Genomic DNA, 20,721 nt, shown 5'->3' with positions numbered 1-20,721 from the left:
TCCTATTGAGTTGCAGCTTAAATTTACACTCATTCCTGCCTTTATGTACAACTACACGTTACCTCATTGAGGGTGGTTTGTTGAAGGCTTAACTAATTTGTACCCTGTTGAGTATTAATTTTAATTCCAAGCAAGTTTTTATAATAGATGAGTTGTAGTATTTGGAAAACAATAGGATGGGGAAATTTGCTGATTACTCAGATTTCCTTTTTAAAGCAGAGTGAATAATAATAATAATAATAATAATAATAATAATAATAATAATAATAATAATAATAATAATAATTTTCTCAGTAAAACCAATTTGTGGGACAGAATAGATAAATTGCTACTGCCTGGATGGGTTTCTCTGTTCTGTTGTTCCTTACTGTCAACCATGGTGACTGGAGAATTGTACTCCAAAAAACCTAGATAACACTAAGTTCTCTATTTATTATGGTACATCATAATTCACATTTCTTCTTCTCCCTTTTTTTCTATGCAGACCATGCTCTGCTTTATGCAACCCTCCATCCTATTCCCCAGGACCAGAATCTGTTCCCAGCATTGTTTTTCTGAACTGCAGAAGAAACAAGACTTCAGCGAGTTTAGCAGGCTCCAAATCACCATTTCCCTTTCTTACTGCTTTTCTTGTCCTTGTGAACAGTATCCTCCATGTACATAAAGGGCTGGTTAACCAAGTAAGTACTGACATTTTTAATGATGCATAGGCATATATATTATTATTTAGATCAAAGACCAATGCTCATCTGAATATTTATGATATATGTGTGTGTGTGTGTGTATGTGTGTATGTATGTCTTGGCGTATTCGGGTCTTTTTCTATGTAAGATTGAGGGTGTCTTGGCGACGTTTTGCCGAGGTCCCACTCGTCATCTTCAGGCTGGTGTCTTTGGCTTCGTGCTTGTGTGAGCAAAGCGTGATCGGAGCTGCCGTCTCTATAAATATTGGTGTGGGGGTGTGGGGTGCTGGCTTTGTTGCTGTAAGCGGGTTGGTTGGCTGTGTTGTTACATGTTGATTGGTTGATGGGGTTATTGTTTGTGGATTAGTCGGCTGTTTTGTAACATCCTGTGTGGCTGAGGTGTTGGCTGTGTGCCCATTAGTCTTTTGTGTTGTAACAACCTGTGTGCCCATTATCCATTATCCAGGTCGTTACAACACAAAAGACTAATGGGCACACAGCCAACACCTCAGCCACACAGGATGTTTCAAAACAGCCGACTAATCCACAAACAATAACCCCATCAATCAATCAACATGTAACAACACAGCCAACCAACCCGCTTACAGCAACAAAGCCAGCACCCCACACCCCCCCACCAATATTTATAGAGAGACGGCAGCTCCGATCACGCTTTGCTCGCACAAGCATGAAGCCGAAGACACCAGCCTGAAGATGACGAGTGGGACCTTGTCGAAACGTCTCCAAGACACCCTCAATCTTACATGAGAAAAGACCCGAATACGCCAAGACCTACATACCTGTACCCGTGAAAACTGGGATAAGATAAAATCGAGCTTTCGTTGGCCAATTGCCAATGTCATCAGGATAGAATTTCTGGAGAGGCGGAACCACATTTATATCACTGGCGCTTTTGCGCTGTACTCATGGAATGCGTCACAGGTCTATTTGCCTCCATCGGCCATATTGTCTCGAACTGCTTTGTACTCGTTCTCATGGAGTGCGATTGCCTCTGAGTGCTTGCTGTCGGGGGGGAATCGCTGCCTGTTCCTCTGGTCGCGATCGATGCCCTCATCATTGCGCATGTCCTCATGCCAAACGTCCTTGGGGATTGCTCCTCCGCCTTTTTGCTTATTGCGATGCTATATTGTTGTGTAACCATGCGATCCAGTGTTCGCGTTGTCTGCGCCGTTCTTCTTCCCAACTCCTAAGGGCTTGATATGCAGGGAGCGTGTGTGTGTGTGTGTGTGTGTACACATATACACACACAAACACACACACATATTATATATAAAATACATAAATATTCAGATGAACATTGGTCTCTGATCTAAGATAATAATGCTGTACTACTCAGTTGTCAGTCTTGATTTTAGTCCTTGTCATCCACTGCCATTAAAGGTAAGGGAATTGTCTTTGTCTTCTTCAACTCAAAAAATCAAGACATTAATATTTGTCAGGTGTGTATAAACTATTTCCCATTTTTCTCTTACGGGGTTCACACTAAAGATCAATGGCCGATGGTTGAACATTTACATTCTATATGCAAAGGCTACTGATTTAGTTAAGCTTTTTCCTGCAGCTACACTGAGTGGGCTTAGGCTTTTTGAAGAGTCCATATTCATAAATTCAAGATAAACTTTGATGTCCCTAATGTACTGGTGTTTTAGAAGGAAATATATCAATAATTGATTTGTTTGGGTTCAGGTATCTTCAGATGAATTTTAGTAAAGCAAGCCAAGGACAAATCAAAGCTTTGGTATTAAATGTATGTAAGGAACAAATATACAAAATACATAATTTGTTTCTAGAAAGCCATTATAAACAGTCCCAGAATTAAAAGAAATTGCTCTGTATTACCTGAGCTGGTGGATGTACGAATGCCATTTCTGTATGGCCGAAGGGACTAACTTGAGAAGTATAGTGCTCCCAGTTCAGGTATTTGATAGTCATCTCAAATATATATCTTGTTGTTTTGTCCAGTATGTTTCTATTTTAGAGATGAAGAGTCTGAAGGACTACCTGCTTCAATGTTGCACGACTGATCGTCTTTCTTTAACACCTTCCTCCACTTGGCTATTGCATCATGAATACCATTTACAGTATGGTGTGCTTTCACTTGCTCAGAAAATTGTAAGTTCTTTGCATCAACCATCATTTTGGATTGCCTATGACCATTTGTTATGTATTTAAAAATCTTTGGTATGTTTTACTTTAAATCATTAGCTTACCAGTTTCTAGACATGTTTTGGATGACATCCTTAAGCTTCTATTTCCCTGGGGTCTTAGATGAATTCATCTATAGATTTAGATTTAGATTTTATTAGATTTATATACCGCCCTTTCCCGAGGGACTCAGGGCGGTTTACAGGGCATTTTAAAATCACATCAATATAAAATACAAAGTTAAAAGAGAATTAAAAGATTAAATTATCCCTGAAAATAAAACCCCAGTTAAAATTCTCAGCCTGGGTCAGAGAGCTCAAAGAGCCAAGTCTTCAGGTCCCGGCAGAATGAGCGCAGGTCAGGGGCAGTCCTGAGTTCCACGGGCAGCTGGTTCCAGAGGGTAGGCGCACCCACAGAAAAGGCCCTCTCCCTGGGTGTTATCCGCCGGCAATCTTTTACCGGCGGCACCCTGAGAAGACCCTCCCTCTGCGAGTGCACTGGACGGAGGGAACTTGATGCTGGCAGCAGGTGTTCCCTCAAATATCCCGGACCCAAGCCATTTAGGGCTTTATAGGTCATCACCAGCACTTTGAATCTCACCCGGAGGGCAACCGGAAGCCAATGCAGCTCACGGAGTAGAGGTGTTACATGGGAGTATCGGGAAACCCCCATCACAACTCGCGCGGCCGCATTCTGCACCAGCTGAAGCCTCTGAGTGGTCCACAAGGGCAGCCCCATGTAGAGAGCGTTGCAGTAGTCTAAACGGGAGGTCACGAGTGCGGTCCAGGTAGGGTCGCAACTGGCGCACCAGGCGAACCTTAGCAAAAGCCCCCCTGGTCACGGCTCCTATGTGGTCTTTAAAATTGAGCCGGGAGTCAAGGAGGACGCCCAAGTTGTGAGCCCTATCAACGGGGGGTAACACCTCACCCCCCATTGTTAAAGGTGGAATGGTCTGGTTGACCTGAGATGCCGATATGCACAGCCATTCAGTCTTGGCACGATTGAGACGAAGCCTGTTTCTCCCCATCCAGACCTGGACCGCCTCCAGGCAACGGGACATCACGGCGAGGGCATCGCTGCGTTGGTTCGGGGTGGAAAGAAAAAGTTGGGTATCATCAGCGTACTGATGATACCCCACCCCGAAACCACGAATGATCTCACCCAGCGGCTTCATGTAGATGTTGAACAGGAGGGGCGAGAGAACCAACCCTTGAGGAACTCCACAAACAAGAGGCCTCGGGGTGGATCTCTGCCCTCCTGTCAGCGCCGACTGCGAGCGGCCCAGGAGATAGGAGAACCACCGTAAAATGGTGCCTCCCACTCCCAACCCCCTGAGACGCCGCAGTAGGATACCATGGTCGATGGTATCAAAAGCCGCTGAGAGATCTAATAAGACTAGGACAGAGGAACAACCCCTGTCCCAAGCCCACCAGAGATCATTCACCAGCGTGACCAATGCCGTCTCCGTGCTGTGTCCGGGCCTGAAACCCGATTGGTACGGGTCCAGATAATCAGTTTCCTCCAGGAACAGAGGAAGCTGATGCGCCACCACACTCTCAACAACCTTCGCCAAAAAGCGAAGGTTGGAGACTGGACGATAATTATTTAAAACAGCCGGGTCCAGGGCAGGCTTTTTGAGGAGGGGTCTCACCACTGCTTCCTTCAAGGCGGCGGGGAAGACACCCTCCTTCAAAGAAGCAGTTATTACTGCCTGGAACCAGCCTCGTGTCTCCTCCCGGGCCGCATAAACCAGCCAGGAGGGGCACGCATCCAACAAACAGGTGGTGGAGCTCAGCCTCCTCATGATCCTGTCCACATCATCAGGGGAAACAGGATCAAACTCAGTCCAGATAACATGCTCAAGACCGTCCGATTCCTCCACATCAGACTCCGCCCAGTCAGAGTCCAGGCCGGCCCGGATCTGAGCGATTTTGTCCGTCAGATGATGACTAAACTCCTCGGCCCGTCCCTGTAAAGGATCCTCCCTCACCTCCTGGTTAAGGAGGGAGCGAGTCACCCTAAACAGGGTGGCCGGGCGATTATCTGTGGACGCGATGAGGGCAGCGAAGTAATTAGACTTCGCCGTCCTCATCGCCGCAAGATAAGAAATGAACACAGCATGGTACCCTTTTAACCTTTGTGATTCTGGGAACATTTAGGTTATACTTTTTTCCCCTCCTTTGAAATGCATTCCATTTCAAAGAATTTGGGAGCCTGGTGCAGTGAATTCATTAACTGTACTGTAGGATGAAAAAGTGTGGATGAGCTATACGCTAATGGCTGACAAATCTGGAAGTCTGACAGACCCAAGTCTCTGTTTTGTTTTATTTCTTGCCAAGTTAAAGACAAAGTTATGTTACATTGGGTTGATTTGAGGACAGTGTAGAAGTATTAGAAGCACACAGATTGTTAGACTATTTAGCAAAAGTAATGCCATTTTAGAACAAAAGGAGTAGAAGCACCATTTGAATGAGCCTAGAAAAGTCTAGAGGAGATATAAGATAAAGAAGCAAGTAGTCAGCTAGAAAGAAGACAAAGATATTCCTAAATAAAAGAACATGCTAGTCATTATGTGCATGCTAAAGAGATGCAAAGTGAAATACAAAGGAGTTTTTGTCAGTGTCTCATGTGGCCATTGCCAAACCTTGCTTATTTGCTATGCCTGCACTCTTTTAATAAAGAAATAGCTGATTCTCCCCCAATCTCATGTGGCATCTTCTTTTTCTGGGCTTGGACATGAACTTAGGGAAGGGTTATCTTCTTTTCAAAAACGTGATTTATTTGCAGCAAATAAAATCAAGCCATTGTAAAAAGGCTTATGCTATCATGTTTCCTTCTGTGTCGGTGACAACGCTTGTACCTTTTTTGTTGTTGTTTGCTTCCTATGCAGGCAGATGCTTGTCCAGATTGCAACCAACATGCTTCACTCCATCACTCTGTTGCCATGGCATTGTTAAGTCGCTTGTTGCCAGGTAGTGAATACCTGGCTCATGAGCTACTCAGGGGCTTTGCTTTTAATCCACAACTGATTCCGTAAGTTTTATTCTCTTTTCCCTCTCTACCTCTTACATTTGAGTATGTATGTGTATGTGTGCACATAAGTAAGATGTATATAGCAATAGCACTTAGAGTTATATACCACTTCACTTTGCTCTAAGTGGTTTACAGAGTCGGCATATTGCCCCCAACAATCTGGGTCCTCATTTTACCGACCTCGGAAGGATGGAAAGCTGAGTCAATCTTGAGCTAGTCAGGATCGAACTCCTGGCAGTGAGCTGAATTAGCCTGCAATGCTGTATTCTAGCCACTGTGCAACCATGGCTCCTGTGTCTATATGCACACACATACACTTATTTTTTAATGGATTATGGTGATACATTTAAAAATACACTTTCTCTTTGAAGTCTTAGTATTTAAAAATGAATTGGCAAAATTTTATAAGCTGAGGTTCCTGAGCTTTCTTGTAATTAAACATACATCTGAAACATTTCCCTTTTGGGGGGTGGGGTGTTGTTAGGAATAGATAACAGTTTAAGACAACAGGGTTGTCTGTAATCATAAACACAATACAATCATCGCTTTAGACTTCATTCTTTAGGAAGACATTTTTGTCATTTGTTAATGGTCCTTGTCACCATATTTGATCCATGTCCATATTGTACTGGAAAGGTCTCATTTTATGATTCATTTGCTGAAGACAGGATCGACTTTAAAATATTAGGCAAAGTTGATTTCTCAGTTACCCATAGGTGCTTTTTCAAGAGGTAACTGGACTTTCGTGTTTTATTTTTAAAGATGTTTCGCTCCTCATCCAAGAAGCTTCTTCAGCTCTGAATGGTGGGGAATGGAATGATTCATATTCCTTGCAGACAGCCGGTCATTTGCGTTCTTTTAGAGCAGCGTTGTCAAACTCACAATGTCATGTGATGCGTCGCGATGTGTTACGACTTTTTTTCCATTGCTGGCAATGGGGTGGGCATGGTTTTACCATGATGCATGGCCGGCAGTTTGACACCCCTGTTTTAGAGAGTCATTGAAGCCACTTAGAGCTTTACCTGTGTCCTCGGGGTCACCTGAGTAGTGCAAATGGGTGTGACGGCAACCATGACCTGGATGATTGAGAATCTCCATAAAGATTTCTCACTGACTTAGGCTGCGATGCTTTCAATGGGACATCCTTGTTTATGGAAAGTGGGTGTTTTGCCTTAAAACTCAGGCACCCCAAATGTGTGTGCTGCTGAAAACCTGTTCCCTGAATTTGGAAAAGAAAATACTTTTACCTTTGCAAAGTGGCTCCTTTGCCCTCTGAAAATATGAATCACCAGTAATTCAGACAAAGCAAATCGCATTTATTAAGGGGGAGTGAAGAGTCTTTTTATAGTGTACAGAAACAATACATACATTCAGTATATGTGACGTAGTAAACAAATGATCAAACAATAAAATACATTGATTATATGAGAGTCTTAATAGCAAACACTGATTCTAGATAACATTCAACAAGTGGTAAATTTGTGGATTGCATTACCCTTTCTCAGCTGGGATTGTATCTTTCTTGAAAGTAGCAAATGTATTCAAGGACTTTCAGAATGTGCTGTCTATTGTGTAGATGCTGAGAAAGCAAGCTATCATGTACCAAACAAATGGCCTTGGCAAAGGAGACCATTTGTTTGGTACATGAAGGCACAGACTTCCATATTAAAAGTACTAATAACACCTTTTAAAATGCTAATAATGAAGCCTAAAATTGAGGCAACAACTATAAGGAGAGGTCCTACAAATAAATCGGCCCTGCCAAGTTATATCAGATTTATTGAAAGACAAGCTTGAATGTAAGATGAACTTTCTACAAAAAACTATACAGAAGAAAAGGCTGTACACTTTGTTCTCACTGCCGTGTTCTTTTTTTATTATCGACATTTTTCTCACTTTTTCAGACGTTAACAAATCATCTTCAGCTCCATCTATAGATTTTAAACACAGCATTTTTTTCTGAATGTTGAAATTTCAAATAGCCCTTAAGGGGCTTGCTCATTACTGTTTGTTTGTGCTGGTATATCTGTCCGTCTGTCTGATTGCCTGTCTACCCCTACTGCTTCTGGTACTTGCAGTTGTGATGTCATTCCCCGTCTCTGATAGTTTTTTCTCTTTTTGGTGTAGTTCATACATTTAGGATAAGAATTCCTTTGTTTAATAATACGTTTGGTCATCTCTACCAATTAATATTCAATTATTCTGTATACAGCCTTTCCTTGTTTTGATTGCAAAAGTATTTTGAGGGGCCACTAGATGATTTTTAAATTTTAATTTAGTCCATAGAACGTACTGGTCTAATTGCTTCAATATTCTCATATTTGTCTCTGTTGTATTAAAGTGCTTTCCAAACTTAACAAGTGTTAGTGCAGCTTCTAATTTGCATTGATCTTGCAATGTCTGTACACTCTGATATTTTAAATGGGCGATGCATGTTCAGGAGAAGTAGGTGTGAATGGAAGGTGCTGAAATTAAATTGGGTAAGCCATCAAATGATATGGTGTCCTTTATAACTTTGCTTACATTATCTTTGGTTCTTCTACCTCTGTCTTCCACACAGTCTGCCATTTATGCATTGTTTTAAGATGCTCTGGCCTAAACAATGGAGTCCCTGCATGCGCAAGCATGCACATTTGAGCTCTTCATGCTCTTCTCCTTGTAATGTCTTTCTTACCTTATTGACAGTAAGCTTGTATGCACAGATGGACCTTGTTTCTCACAGGGACTACAGTCCAGAGTTCAGTTACAGATAAAATGTAAAGCCTTTGGGAGTGGGAAGAGGGAGTGCTTTTGGAGCACCAGAAAATGGGGGGGGGGAATCACCTAAAATATAAATAAAAAGAAAAATGAACAGTACATACTGTAGTGTACCTTGGCCACCTACTGTATCTCCGCCTCTTTCCATTTTTTTAAAATGCCTTTGTAATTCAAAGAAAGAATATTTTCCCACAGTCTCTAGGCTATAGAAAAGTCAAAAGCAAGCCAGCAACAAAAATGTGAAGTTCTTTTATTCCATCTCTTTTGAGTCCCTGGCCTGCGACAAAAAACAAAATAGGGATGCAGTGGTGCGCTCCTCTTCCTCCTCTTCAAAGTATCGGTGTCACTTTCTGGTGGTGACTCAGCTGTGGTGGGTGTAGTTACATTTCCAAATGGCTGTGACACTTTGCTTTGTCTTGCTCTGCAGAGCCTTGAACGTATCCTTACCGAGTTGCAAAGCAGCTGCCAGCTGCCTCTTGAACAATGCTGCAGTACATCGGGAGATCGGGCTCCGACACTTGGCCCTCAAACCGCTCTCCACCTGTCAGGTCTCAGAGAAGATTTCTGGGATAGAGAACTGATAAAGCACATGTCCCAAAGGTGCTTTTTCAGGAGGCAACTGGACTTTCTTGTTTTTCTTTGAAGACATTTCGCTTCTCATCCAAGAAGCTTCTTCAGCTCTGACTGGATGGTGGGGAATGGAAGGATTTATACTCCTTGCAGACAAGCTGGTCATAGGAATATAAATCCTTCCATTGCCCACCATCCAGTCAGAGCTGAAGAAGCTTCTTGGTTGAGAAGCGAAACGTCTTTAAAAAAACTGAGTAAGTCCATTTACCTAGTGCAGGGGTCAGCAACCTGAAACAGTGAAAGAGCCACTCGGAACCGGTTCCCTCACAAAAAGAAAAAATGGGAGCCGCAAAAAATGTGTGCGCATGTGCATACATGCGCGCATGCGCAGAACAGGGTTTGACTGAAGAGTGGAGCCAAGGCGAGATATGCACCTACCCTGCATATTTGAATTGATTGGTTGAACTTTTTTAGTCCCACTTTTTTTTTTGGACTGCACATGGCAGAGGACCGGGAGCCGCAGGAGACGGCTGAAAGAGCCGCATGCGGCTCCGGAGCTGTGGGTTGCAGACCTGTGACCTAGTGAAAAAGCACCTTTGGGACAACCACGACCTGGATGACAGAATCTCCATAGACCTGATAAAACACATATTATTTTTTTCTGATACTTTCGCTAATATATGTGTGCAATGTTGACAATGTTCCATCGTTCATTTGCGGCAAACAAAGTGTTGACTTCCTTGAGTCATTCCTTGTGTGTCTTGTCGATTCCTGCAAGGGATGTCGGTGTTGTCAGCGCAGTTTTCAGTGCTGTGGCTTCTCCAGCAATTGCTAACTGAAAAAAGTATAGTTTTCCATGACAACCAACATCCTGCTAGGCATGATACTTGTAGTAGGAATTGAAAGTAACTTCCAGGTGTTGGTCCATTAGTTAAATCAAGAAAGGGGGTGTTCGGTGTCAAAAAAGTGATCTCTAGCAAGGCCAAGGATATTGACAAGTAGCAGAGGACAATAAAGGCCAGGTCCCGAAGGTGTTTTTTCCAAAAGGCAACTGGACTTTTGGTTTTTTTTTTCTTTGAAAATGTTTCATTCAGAATTGAAGAAGCTAACTGGATGAAAAGCAAATCATTGTCAAAGAAAAAAACCAAGAAAATCCAGTTGTCTTTTGGAAAAAGCACCTTTGGGACAACCATGACCTGCATGATTGAGAATCTCTACAGACATAAAACCAGGGATGTTGAAGGCATGATGTTTCTGCATCTCATCCAGGAAGTGATTGCTAACAACAACAACAACAAAGTTGGAAGTGACCTTGGAGGTCATTTAGTCCAACCCCCTGCTGAGGCAGGAAACCCTATACCATTTTAGACAAATGGCTGTCCACTCTCTTCTTAAAAACTTCCAGTGTTGGAGCATTCACCGCTTCTGGAGGCTCTAACAGGTTAATTGTTCTAACTGTCAGTAGTAAGAGAAAGTATCATTTGCCTTCTGTTTTTTTAGAATATACAAATTTGGTTTTCATTCTTTTCAAGACACATGAATTCAGAAGCATATACTGGATCACATGGTCCTCAGCAGCCGTGCTGCTGAAAGTAATTCTTACCAAATGTGAGTCTCAAAAAATTGATCATAGCAAGATTTACTGAAGTGGATGGGATGGGTTTCCATCCAGCAATTGAGCAATTGTTTCTTTATAGGTATTGTATCCCCAGAACATTAGAATGAAGACTTTAAAATAAAAAAATCATTCTAATAGCCGTTCTGTAGATGAGTCTTTTCACTGCTAACAGAGAATCTCACACCCAACTGTTTCTCTAATATTCTCCTGAACCTTTGTCAGTCTGGGTATTTCTATGTGATTCTTGAAATCTGGAAGGCTTCTTTTTAATTTGCTGATGAAAGAGTAACAGTGCATCTATTACCAGAACAGGATGGTCTCATTGCACTGAGGATTTTCTCTGGCTTGTACTTTACAAAATTAATCAGCCAGTAGAACTCTGATGGGCTGGATATCTTTGTATTACATTGTGATCCACTTATGTGGTTTTTCATGCCACTTTGGATTATGGGGGCTGTAATGGTGCTTGAATTTTTGAAGCCAACCTCTCCTTGCCTGGAAACATCACTCAGCATTTTCCATTGAGAATTCTCTGCACAGCCACAATACTTTTTCATGGTTTCCGTGGATTGCTGATACGCTGAGTGGCATGTTGTTCTGGGCTTGGTCCTCCATCCATAGGGTGACGGTCTTTCCCATCTCTTCCAAGTGAGGATTGCATAGATGAAATGCCACCTTGAGTTTCTTGAGATGTGCCAGAGATCACACTGAGCGAATACTCACCTTTTCCTTATGGCATGGACCATGACTCTTTTGCATTGGCTGATTTATTTATTGGTGTGCACTCTCCAGAGTTGCCTTTGGTGGAGATGGGTGGCTATATAAATTTCATTAATAAATAATAAATAACCGCATGAAAGAAATACCATATGCACATAGCAAACCAACAATCTATTTCATCTTCTTGCTCCCAGTCAGCATTTTTTGGGGGGTGGGTGTGGTGGGGGTGGAGTACATTTGCCACTTCACTCAGCAGAACTCCCCAATAAGCATTTATCATTCTGTCACTGTAATGGACATACTATAGCATGCAGGAAGGAGAGGACCGAAGAAGGAGACCATGGGTAATTGTCAAAGTGAGGGCCAAATGCCTGTCTGTGGGCTTACTCAAAGAATGGCCATATAAGGTAAGAGTGCTACAGACCTGCAGAGTCTATAATGCCAATTTCTCTACGTTTGGGCATGTTTCAAAATGGTGGAACGCGCCAAAATTCACCAATACACAGAACTACTTGCAATGGGTATCAAGTTCAGTTATATGTATTCAGACGAATGAATCCATATGTGACAAAACTCTGGGTAACAAGGTCCACCTCCATATTCAACAGTATCCATCTTCCATTTTTCCTCCTACCCCTAACCTGTTTTTCTTGTTCTTGGTGCTTCTCTAACCTTACTGTCCCTTCCCCTCCCATTCCTTTGCTTTACTGCCTGTCCTCCTGTCTTTTTCCCATAAGCCAACACAGCTAGCCTCTCTAACTCTGCTGCTTCCTCCCTCTGTACGTATAGTAGCATGTCAGGCCTTGATGTTTCTTTCCCTGTCATTTTGCTGTTTTCATTCCTGTATTCTCAAGAGAAGTGTGTAGTGATGGCAAACTGGGTTTTATCGCTCTTGGCGAACACAATGTGCATTTATAGCAATCTGCTTTCATCTGGGGTTTCATTTTTGTGTTTTTAGCTAATCCTCTGTATGTTCACCTGAAAATTTCTTAAGGAAAGACACTCTTCCTTCTTATAGCATGTTGCCTATTTATGAACTTCCCCAGTAGTATCTGTTAAGCCACTTCTGGAAAAAGGCAGTTGCTTTATTACCAATGTTATCTAAAGAGTGGGATTTATTTGTAAATACAGTAATAGTGTGCTTGATTAGGGATTAAAATAGAACATATAAAAACATTCTGTATTTATCAGCTGTTCTCCCCCTCTTTTTTCAGTGAAGGCAAGGTGGGAGGACCGGAAGCTGCTGACTTCTCAGATCTTCTGCACTTGAATTCAAAGGCAAAGCCATTACAGCTAAGCTTAACAGCTCCCACTTCTTCAGTCCCTACTTATGGTTCTTTACTGGAAGAAGCTTACCGACAACTTCCATTGATACAGTCTTGTTTTCTCTTTCATTTTACCTACTTGAAACCAGCTCTTATTCATTCTAGAAATGTTTATCAAGGCCGAACCCATCTTGTCCAATCCATGCTGCTTCCTGAGGTCAAAGGGCCTATTCTGCCTTCGGACTGGCTATTCCTTCCTCTGATCAGCCTCTATAACAAAGCGACTGGGACAGAAACACAGTGGGCCACGGAAAGCCCTCTTCCTCTGGACATTGTGAATGTCGTGACTCGGAATCTACAGTGGATCCTCCTACTGGAGACCTGGAGGCCCAGAGTCCTCCAGAGTATCCCAGTCGCAGCTAAGCTTGCAAGGCTTATGTGCGTGTTCCTCACAGGCAGTGACTTATTTCTGGAAGGCCCCGTGCATTGCTACACAGCAGCTCTGCTCTCACTTTACTGCCAGTCCAAAGTTTTTGAGTCCTTGAATTTAGACGCTCCTCTCCCGGGCTTAGCTTCTTTCCATGACCTTTATATAAGCCTGTTGGAACAATTTGAAAGTGTCTCTTTTGGAGATCCTCTCTTTGGAGTCTTTGTGCTTCTTCCTTTGCAGAGGCGTTTCAGTAGTCAGCTAAAGATGGCTGTCTTTGGGGAGCACGTGAACACCCTAAGAGCTCTGGGAGTTCCACTCCAACAGGTATGTCTCACAATGGATGCTTGAGAGCAGATCACTCAGCCACTGTACTTGAGTCAGCTGATTAGAACTAAATAGCTACTTGAACTTAAAGGAAATTAAGAATTTTCTTTGGACATCCTACCCAAAGATTTAAGGTCTTTGTGACAATTCCATTTGTGCGCAGAATGCTTAATCCTTTGATGACCTCGTAGATATTTATTTTAGAGCAGGGAGAAAATGCAAATGAAGACGTATGCGCTCCAAGTACTGGCATAGCAAATATAATCTTGCAACAAATAGATTTTAAAGTAATTAATGTTCCAGGGGCACCTGTCCTAGAGCATTCACCTCCCCTAAATAAAAATCTTAAGGGTTTGATGGCGAGAAAGTGCAGTGAAATGGAAGCGGCTTGCAAAATTAGGAAGAGCTTAATTATTTTTACAACAACTCTAGAGGGCTGTTCGGTCTGGGCTAAGTCTCAAGCAAGTAGAATGTCCACAGTTTCTGTAATGGATATGAAAGGGAAAAAAATTTGAATGGAGCAGCTGTTTGTTTTACTATATGCCCTAGTATGATTGATCTCCATATGTATAGGCTGTAAACTTGATGTACCGTATATACTTGAGTATAAGCCGAATTTTTCAGCCCACTTTTTGGGCTGAAAAATTCCACTTCGGCTTATACTCCAGTCAACAAAAAAACTTACCGAGGACTTGTGCGCGGCCGAGGCTTTGGTGCTTCCGGGATCGCCCGCACCTCTCCCAAGCCACCGCCGTCCGAGACCTGCCGAAGTTTGGGGAGGTTTGGGGAGGTGCGCGTGCACCTCCCCAAACTCCGCGCCTTGCCTGCCTGCTTCTTTCCGCAGCGGAAAGAAGCAGGCAGGCAGGGCGCGGAGGAACGGAGACTTGCCGACGTTTGGGGAGGTTTGGGCGCCTCCCCAAACCTCGGCAGGTCTCCGTTCCTCCGCGCAGACCTGCCGACGTTTGGGGAGGTTTGGGCGCCTCCCCAAACCTCCCCAAACCTCGGCAGGTCTCCGTTCCTCCTGCCGACCTTTGGGGAGGTTTGGGCGCCTCCCCAAACCTCCCCAAACCTCGGCAGGTCTCCGTTCCTCCTGCCGACCTTTGGGGAGGTTTGGGCGCCTCCCCAAACCTCCCCAAACCTCGGCAGGTCTCCGTTCCTCCTGCCGACCTTTGGGGAGGTTTGGGCGCCTCCCCAAACCTCGGCAGGTCTCCGTTCCTCCGCGCAGACCTGCCGACGTTTGGGGAGGTTTGGGCGCCTCCCCAAACCTCCCCAAACCTCGGCAGGTCTCCGTTCCTGTTTGGGGAGGTTTGGGCGCCTCCCCAAACCTCCCCAAACCTCGGCAGGTCTCCGTTCCTCCTGCCGACCTTTGGGGAGGTTTGGGCGCTTCCCCAAACCTCGGCAGGTCTCCGTTCCTCCGCGCAGACCTGCCGACGTTTGGGGAGGTTTGGGCGCCTCCCCAAACCTCGGCAGGTCTCCGTTCCTGTTTGGGGAGGTTTGGGCGCCTCCCCAAACCTCCCCAAACCTCGGCAGGTCTCCGTTCCTCCTGCCGACCTTTGGGGAGGTTTGGGCGCCTCCCCAAACCTCCCCAAACCTCGGCAGGTCTCCGTTCCTCCTGCCGACCTTTGGGGAGGTTTGGGCGCCTCCCCAAACCTCGGCAGGTCTCCGTTCCTCCGCGCAGACCTGCCGACGTTTGGGGAGGTTTGGGCGCCTCCCCAAACCTCCCCAAACCTCGGCAGGTCTCCGTTCCTGTTTGGGGAGGTTTGGGCGCCTCCCCAAACCTCCCCAAACCTCGGCAGGTCTCCGTTCCTCCTGCCGACCTTTGGGGAGGTTTGGGCGCCTCCCCAAACCTCGGCAGGTCTCCGTTCCTCCGCGCAGACCTGCCGACGTTTGGGGAGGTTTGGGCGCCTCCCCAAACCTCCCCAAACCTCGGCAGGTCTCCGTTCCTGTTTGGGGAGGTTTGGGCGCCTCCCCAAACCTCCCCAAACCTCGGCAGGTCTCCGTTCTTCCTGCCGACCTTTGGGGAGGTTTGGGCGCCTCCCCAAACCTCCCCAAACCTCGGCAGGTCTCCGTTCCTGTTTGGGGAGGTTTGGGCGCCTCCCCAAACCTCCCCAAACCTCGGCAGGTCTCCGTTCCTCCGCGCAGACCTGCCGACGTTTGGGGAGGTTTGGGCGCCTCCCCAAACCTCCCCAAACCTCGGCAGGTCTCCGTTCCTGTTTGGGGAGGTTTGGGCGCCTCCCCAAACCTCGGCAGGTCTCCGTTCCTCCGCGCAGACCTGCCGACCTTTGGGGAGGTTTGGGCGCCTCCCCAAACGTCCCCAAACCTCGGCAGGTCTCCATTCCTGTTTGGGGAGGTTTGGGCGCCTCCCCAAACCTCCCCAAACCTCGGCAGGTCTCCGTTCCTCCGCGCAGACCTGCCGACGTTTGGGGAGGTTTGGGCGCCTCCCCAAACCTCCCCAAACCTCGGCAGGTCTCCGTTCCTGTTTGGGGAGGTTTGGGCGCCTCCCCAAACCTCCCCAAACCTCGGCAGGTCTCCGTTCCTCCGCGCAGACCTGCCGACCTTTGGGGAGGTTTGGGCGCCTCCCCAAACGTCCCCAAACCTCGGCAGGTCTCCGTTCCTGTTTGGGGAGGTTTGGGCGCCTCCCCAAACCTCCCCAAACCTCGGCAGGTCTCCGTTCCTCCGCGCAGACCTGCCGACCTTTGGGGAGGTTTGGGCGCCTCCCCAAACGTCCCCAAACCTCGGCAGGTCTCCGTTCCTGTTTGGGGAGGTTTGGGCGCCTCCCCAAACCTCCCCAAACCTCGGCAGGTCTCCGTTCCTCCGCGCAGACCTGCCGACCTTTGGGGAGGTTTGGGCGCCTCCCCAAACGTCCCCAAACCTCGGCAGGTCTCCGTTCCTGTTTGGGGAGGTTTGGGCGCCTCCCCAAACCTCCCCAAACCTCGGCAGGTCTCCGTTCCTCCGCGCAGACCTGCCGACCTTTGGGGAGGTTTGGGCGCCTCCCCAAACGTCCCCAAACCTCGGCAGGTCTCCGTTCCTGTTTGGGGAGGTTTGGGCGCCTCCCCAAACCTCCCCAAACCTCGGCAGGTCTCCGTTCCTCCGCGCAGACCTGCCGACCTTTGGGGAGGTTTGGGCGCCTCCCCAAACGTCCCCAAACCTCGGCAGGTCTCCGTTCCTCCTGCCGAACTTTGGGGAGGAGGTTTGGGCGCCTCCCCAAACAGGAACGGAGACCTGCCGAGGTTTGGGGAGGTTTGGGGAGGCGCCCAAACCTCCCCAAAGGTCGGCAGGTCTGCGCGGAGGAACGGAGACCTGCAGAGGTTTGGGGAGGTTTGGGGAGGCGCCCAAACCTCCCCAAAGGTCGGCAGGAGGAACGGAGACCTGCCGAGGTTTGGGGAGGCGCCCAAACCTCCCCAAAGGTCGGCAGGAGGAACGGAGACCTGCCGAGGTTTGGGGAGGCGCCCAAACCTCCCCAAAGGTCGGCAGGTCTGCGCGGAGGAACGGAGACCTGCCGAGGTTTGGGGAGGTTTGGGGAGGCGCCCAAACCTCCCCAAAGGTCGGCAGGAGGAACGGAGACCTGCCGAGGTTTGGGGAGGCGCCCAAACCTCCCCAAAGGTCGGCAGGAGGAACGGAGACCTGCCGAGGTTTGGGGAGGCGCCCAAACCTCCCCAAAGGTCGGCAGGAGGAACGGAGACCTGCCGAGGTTTGGGGAGGCGCCCAAACCTCCCCAAAGGTCGGCAGGAGGAACGGAGACCTGCCGAGGTTTGGGGAGGTTTGGGGAGGCGCCCAAACCTCCCCAAAGGTCGGCAGGAGGAACGGAGACCTGCCGAGGTTTGGGGAGGCGCCCAAACCTCCCCAAAGGTCGGCAGGAGGAACGGAGACCTGCCGAGGTTTGGGGAGGTTTGGGGAGGCGCCCAAACCTCCCCAAAGGTCGGCAGGAGGAACGGAGACCTGCCGAGGTTTGGGGAGGTTTGGGGAGGCGCCCAAACCTCCCCAAAGGTCGGCAGGAGGAACGGAGACCTGCCGAGGTTTGGGGAGGTTTGGGGAGGCGCCCAAACCTCCCCAAAGGTCGGCAGGAGGAACGGAGACCTGCCGACGAGCCGCGGCCACACAGGGTATTCCTGTGTATTCAGGCTTGCAAAATGGCGGATCGAGCCTCTGCTGGCGGCAGAGGCTTGCAGAACGGCGGATCGGCTTATACTCGAGTCAATAACTTTTTCCAGTTTTTGGGGGTGAAATTGGGGGTCTCGGCTTATACTCGAGTCGGCTTATACTCAAGTATATACGGTATTTGCTAAATATGACTCAGGGCTTTAATGTAATTTGGACTGATCTCTCTGTGTCTAATCTAATTATTATTCCTGCAATTTTTCCATTCTGAGTGAAATCATTGGAGGGTTAGCTTGGATATCAGGCAACTGGAAAACTTGGAGATACAAGGAGAAATGATTGTGGACCCCTCCCCCAATCATTTAGAAAGAAATCTCTCATAAATCCCTAACAGCTCTGAGACAGGGAACAGTTTGTCAATGGAGAGAATAGACCAGCAAAGGGAAGAACAGGCAGAATAGTAACAAGAATGATGCGGTTTATTTCTTATGCCATAGTGTAGCGTGGAACATACAACATACAATCACAATCAATTCTTAATTTTTAACCTAGAGCACAATTGACACTTCTGTCTTTCAAATACCATTGCTTGTTTGCATTCTGGATTACTTTTATCTCCTCCTCTAATTACTATGGAATAAGTTAAGATTTGGGTGTGTATCCTCAGACAAGACTGGTATTTAAAAAGAAATATTGCTTTCTTGATTCCCTTGCAGTTCCCTTTGCCTCTTGAGCGATATCTTTCTCCTCCTGAAGACAATCTCAACCTCTTAAATCAATATTTCCATGTCCTGGTCACAGGAGCCCTGCAACAGCACTGGTGTCCTGTACTTTATGTGGTTGCAGTGGCCCATGTCAACACTTTCATTTTCTCCCAGGAAAATGTCCCACAGGTATGTAACTTTTCACAAGTTGGCTGAGAACAGATGGGCCAATTGCATACACTCATCCTGCTCATCCTGTCTTAGCAGTGGTATGGGAACACTTGCAGTTGGAGTGTTCCATATACTGTGTTTCCCTGAAATTAAGACCCAGTCTTTATATTTTTATTTATTTATTTATATATATATACATACATATACATACATATACATACATATACATATACATACACATACACATTGGTAGAGGACAGGAAGGCCTGGAGGAATGTTGTCCATAGGGTCGCGATGGGTCGGACACGACTTCGCAGCTAACAACAACACATACACATACACATATACATATACATATAAGGTAAAGGTAAAGGTTCCCCCGCACATGTGTGCTAGTCGTTTCCAACTCTAGGGGCCGGTGCTCATCTCCGTTTCAAAGCCGAAGAGCCAGCGCTTGTCTGAGGACATCTCCGTGGTCATGTGGCCGGCATGACTAGACGCCAAAGGCGCACGGAACGCTGTTACCTTCCCACCGGAGTGGTCCCTATTTTTCTACTTGCGTTTTTACATGCTTTCGAACTGCTAGGTTGGCAGAAGCTGGGACGAGTAACAGGCGCTCACTCTGCTACGCGGCACTCGGGATTCGACCCGCCAAACTGCCGATCTTCTGATCAACAAGCTCAGCGTCCTAACCCACTGAGCCACTGCGCCCCTTTACATATACATATACATATACATGTACATGTACATGTATATATATATATATATATATATATATATATATATATATATATATATATATATATATATATATATATATATATACATATATATATATATATATATATATACATACACACACACACACACACACATACATATATATACACATACATACACACTATATCTTAATTTCAGAGAATGTCTTACCTTAGACCACAGCCAGGCCAGGCCTCCCACACCCTGACACCTGTCACAGAGCTGCATGACTTCTTCTGCTCCTGGCAGGACACCACATGGTGCTTTGCACTGTTTCTGCTGCTTGTGGCAGGATGCTGTGTGGCTCTTTGGGCCGTTTCTGCAGCAGAAATGGCCCGAAGCGTCACGTGGCCTCCTGCCCCAAACAACAGATGTGGCCCGATGTGCGCAAGCAACAGAAATGGCCCGAAGGGTGCGAGCAGCAGAAGCGGCCCGAAGCACCTTGCGGCATCCTGCCTGGAGGAGCGGCAAAGGCGCAATGCGCCACATGGCAGCCAGCCACAGAAGTAGTCAAGCAGCAGCACGACAGGTTTCAGGGTATGGGAGGCCTGGCTGTGGTGGTCCTACCGGTAAGGTAAATGGAGCACGTGGGGCAGCTTAACCCCCCCCCTACCCCTGCCATATGTTGATTTTTACGGGTGCGCCTTGCCCCCAAACTAGGGCTTAGTTTTGGAGTAGGGCTTATATTAGGCTCACCCCCCCAAAAATTAAGTTAGGGCTTACTATCAGGCTGGGTCTAACTTTCGGGGAAACAAGGTAGATGTATTTCAACCTGGATTTACCATTTGGATTATAAATGTAATAAATAGTTTGCAGCATCATTGTAGGGTCTTTTGTTGAAGTAATTCCATAAACTGATATTTGCTGCCCAAATTAGCTAGTTCTTTATACAAGTTCAGATTAGATTTTCCTTCCGCCATTTGTATTTGGACTAATTGTTATCCTCAAAACTATTTACAATTTAAATTATAAATCAATAAATGAGTTTTGCTTTCATTGATGTTTCCTATATGCTAGAGTCACTCTAGTGAAAGAAGGGAATTTAATCATAATAAGAAAATTTTGTATGACTTTTTCCTTCTTTTTATTTCCTAGTGCTATTCAGTAATGCAAGCCACAATACAAGATCCATTATCCTCAAGTAGCATCCTAACTCCATAACAAAAACTTGCACACTCATGCAAACTACAAATGTCTGACATTCTTTGCCTCACTTTTGGTTGTTGCAGAGGATACCAATTTTCTGTATGATTTTCTTTCCCATGCCACCATACAAATTGTCTGGACTTTGTAACATCAAATATGTATGGAGGGAATAGATTGTGACTGTAGACTGTTTGCTCAGTTGTGAGGGATGCTGACAGAAAGTCAAGATATTAAGATGCTAATCTAGAAAGAACAGCCCAGAAGGAAGATGCCTCTTT

At 46.2% G+C, this 20,721-nt stretch overlaps 1 protein-coding gene across 1 annotated transcript in view; it reads left to right on the top strand.

The window, feature by feature from the left end:
• RPAP1 (RNA polymerase II associated protein 1) overlaps nucleotides 1-20,721 on the top strand; it is a 72,832-nt gene that overhangs the window by 49,893 nt on the left and 2,218 nt on the right. The window contains exons 19-23 of the mRNA XM_081330124.1: nucleotides 485-680; nucleotides 2,666-2,815; nucleotides 5,739-5,881; nucleotides 12,761-13,565; nucleotides 18,380-18,556. Coding sequence (XP_081186250.1) covers nucleotides 485-680; nucleotides 2,666-2,815; nucleotides 5,739-5,881; nucleotides 12,761-13,565; nucleotides 18,380-18,556 — 1,471 coding nt within the window. The remainder of the gene's footprint in view (nucleotides 1-484; nucleotides 681-2,665; nucleotides 2,816-5,738; nucleotides 5,882-12,760; nucleotides 13,566-18,379; nucleotides 18,557-20,721) is intronic.

This window comes from Vipera berus, assembly GCF_964194415.1.
Source record: "Vipera berus genome assembly, chromosome: 1".
Classification (NCBI taxonomy): domain Eukaryota; kingdom Metazoa; phylum Chordata; class Lepidosauria; order Squamata; family Viperidae; genus Vipera; species Vipera berus.
The sequence above is the reverse complement of the archived record's forward strand: the minus strand, read 5'-3'. Positions and strand labels throughout refer to the sequence as shown.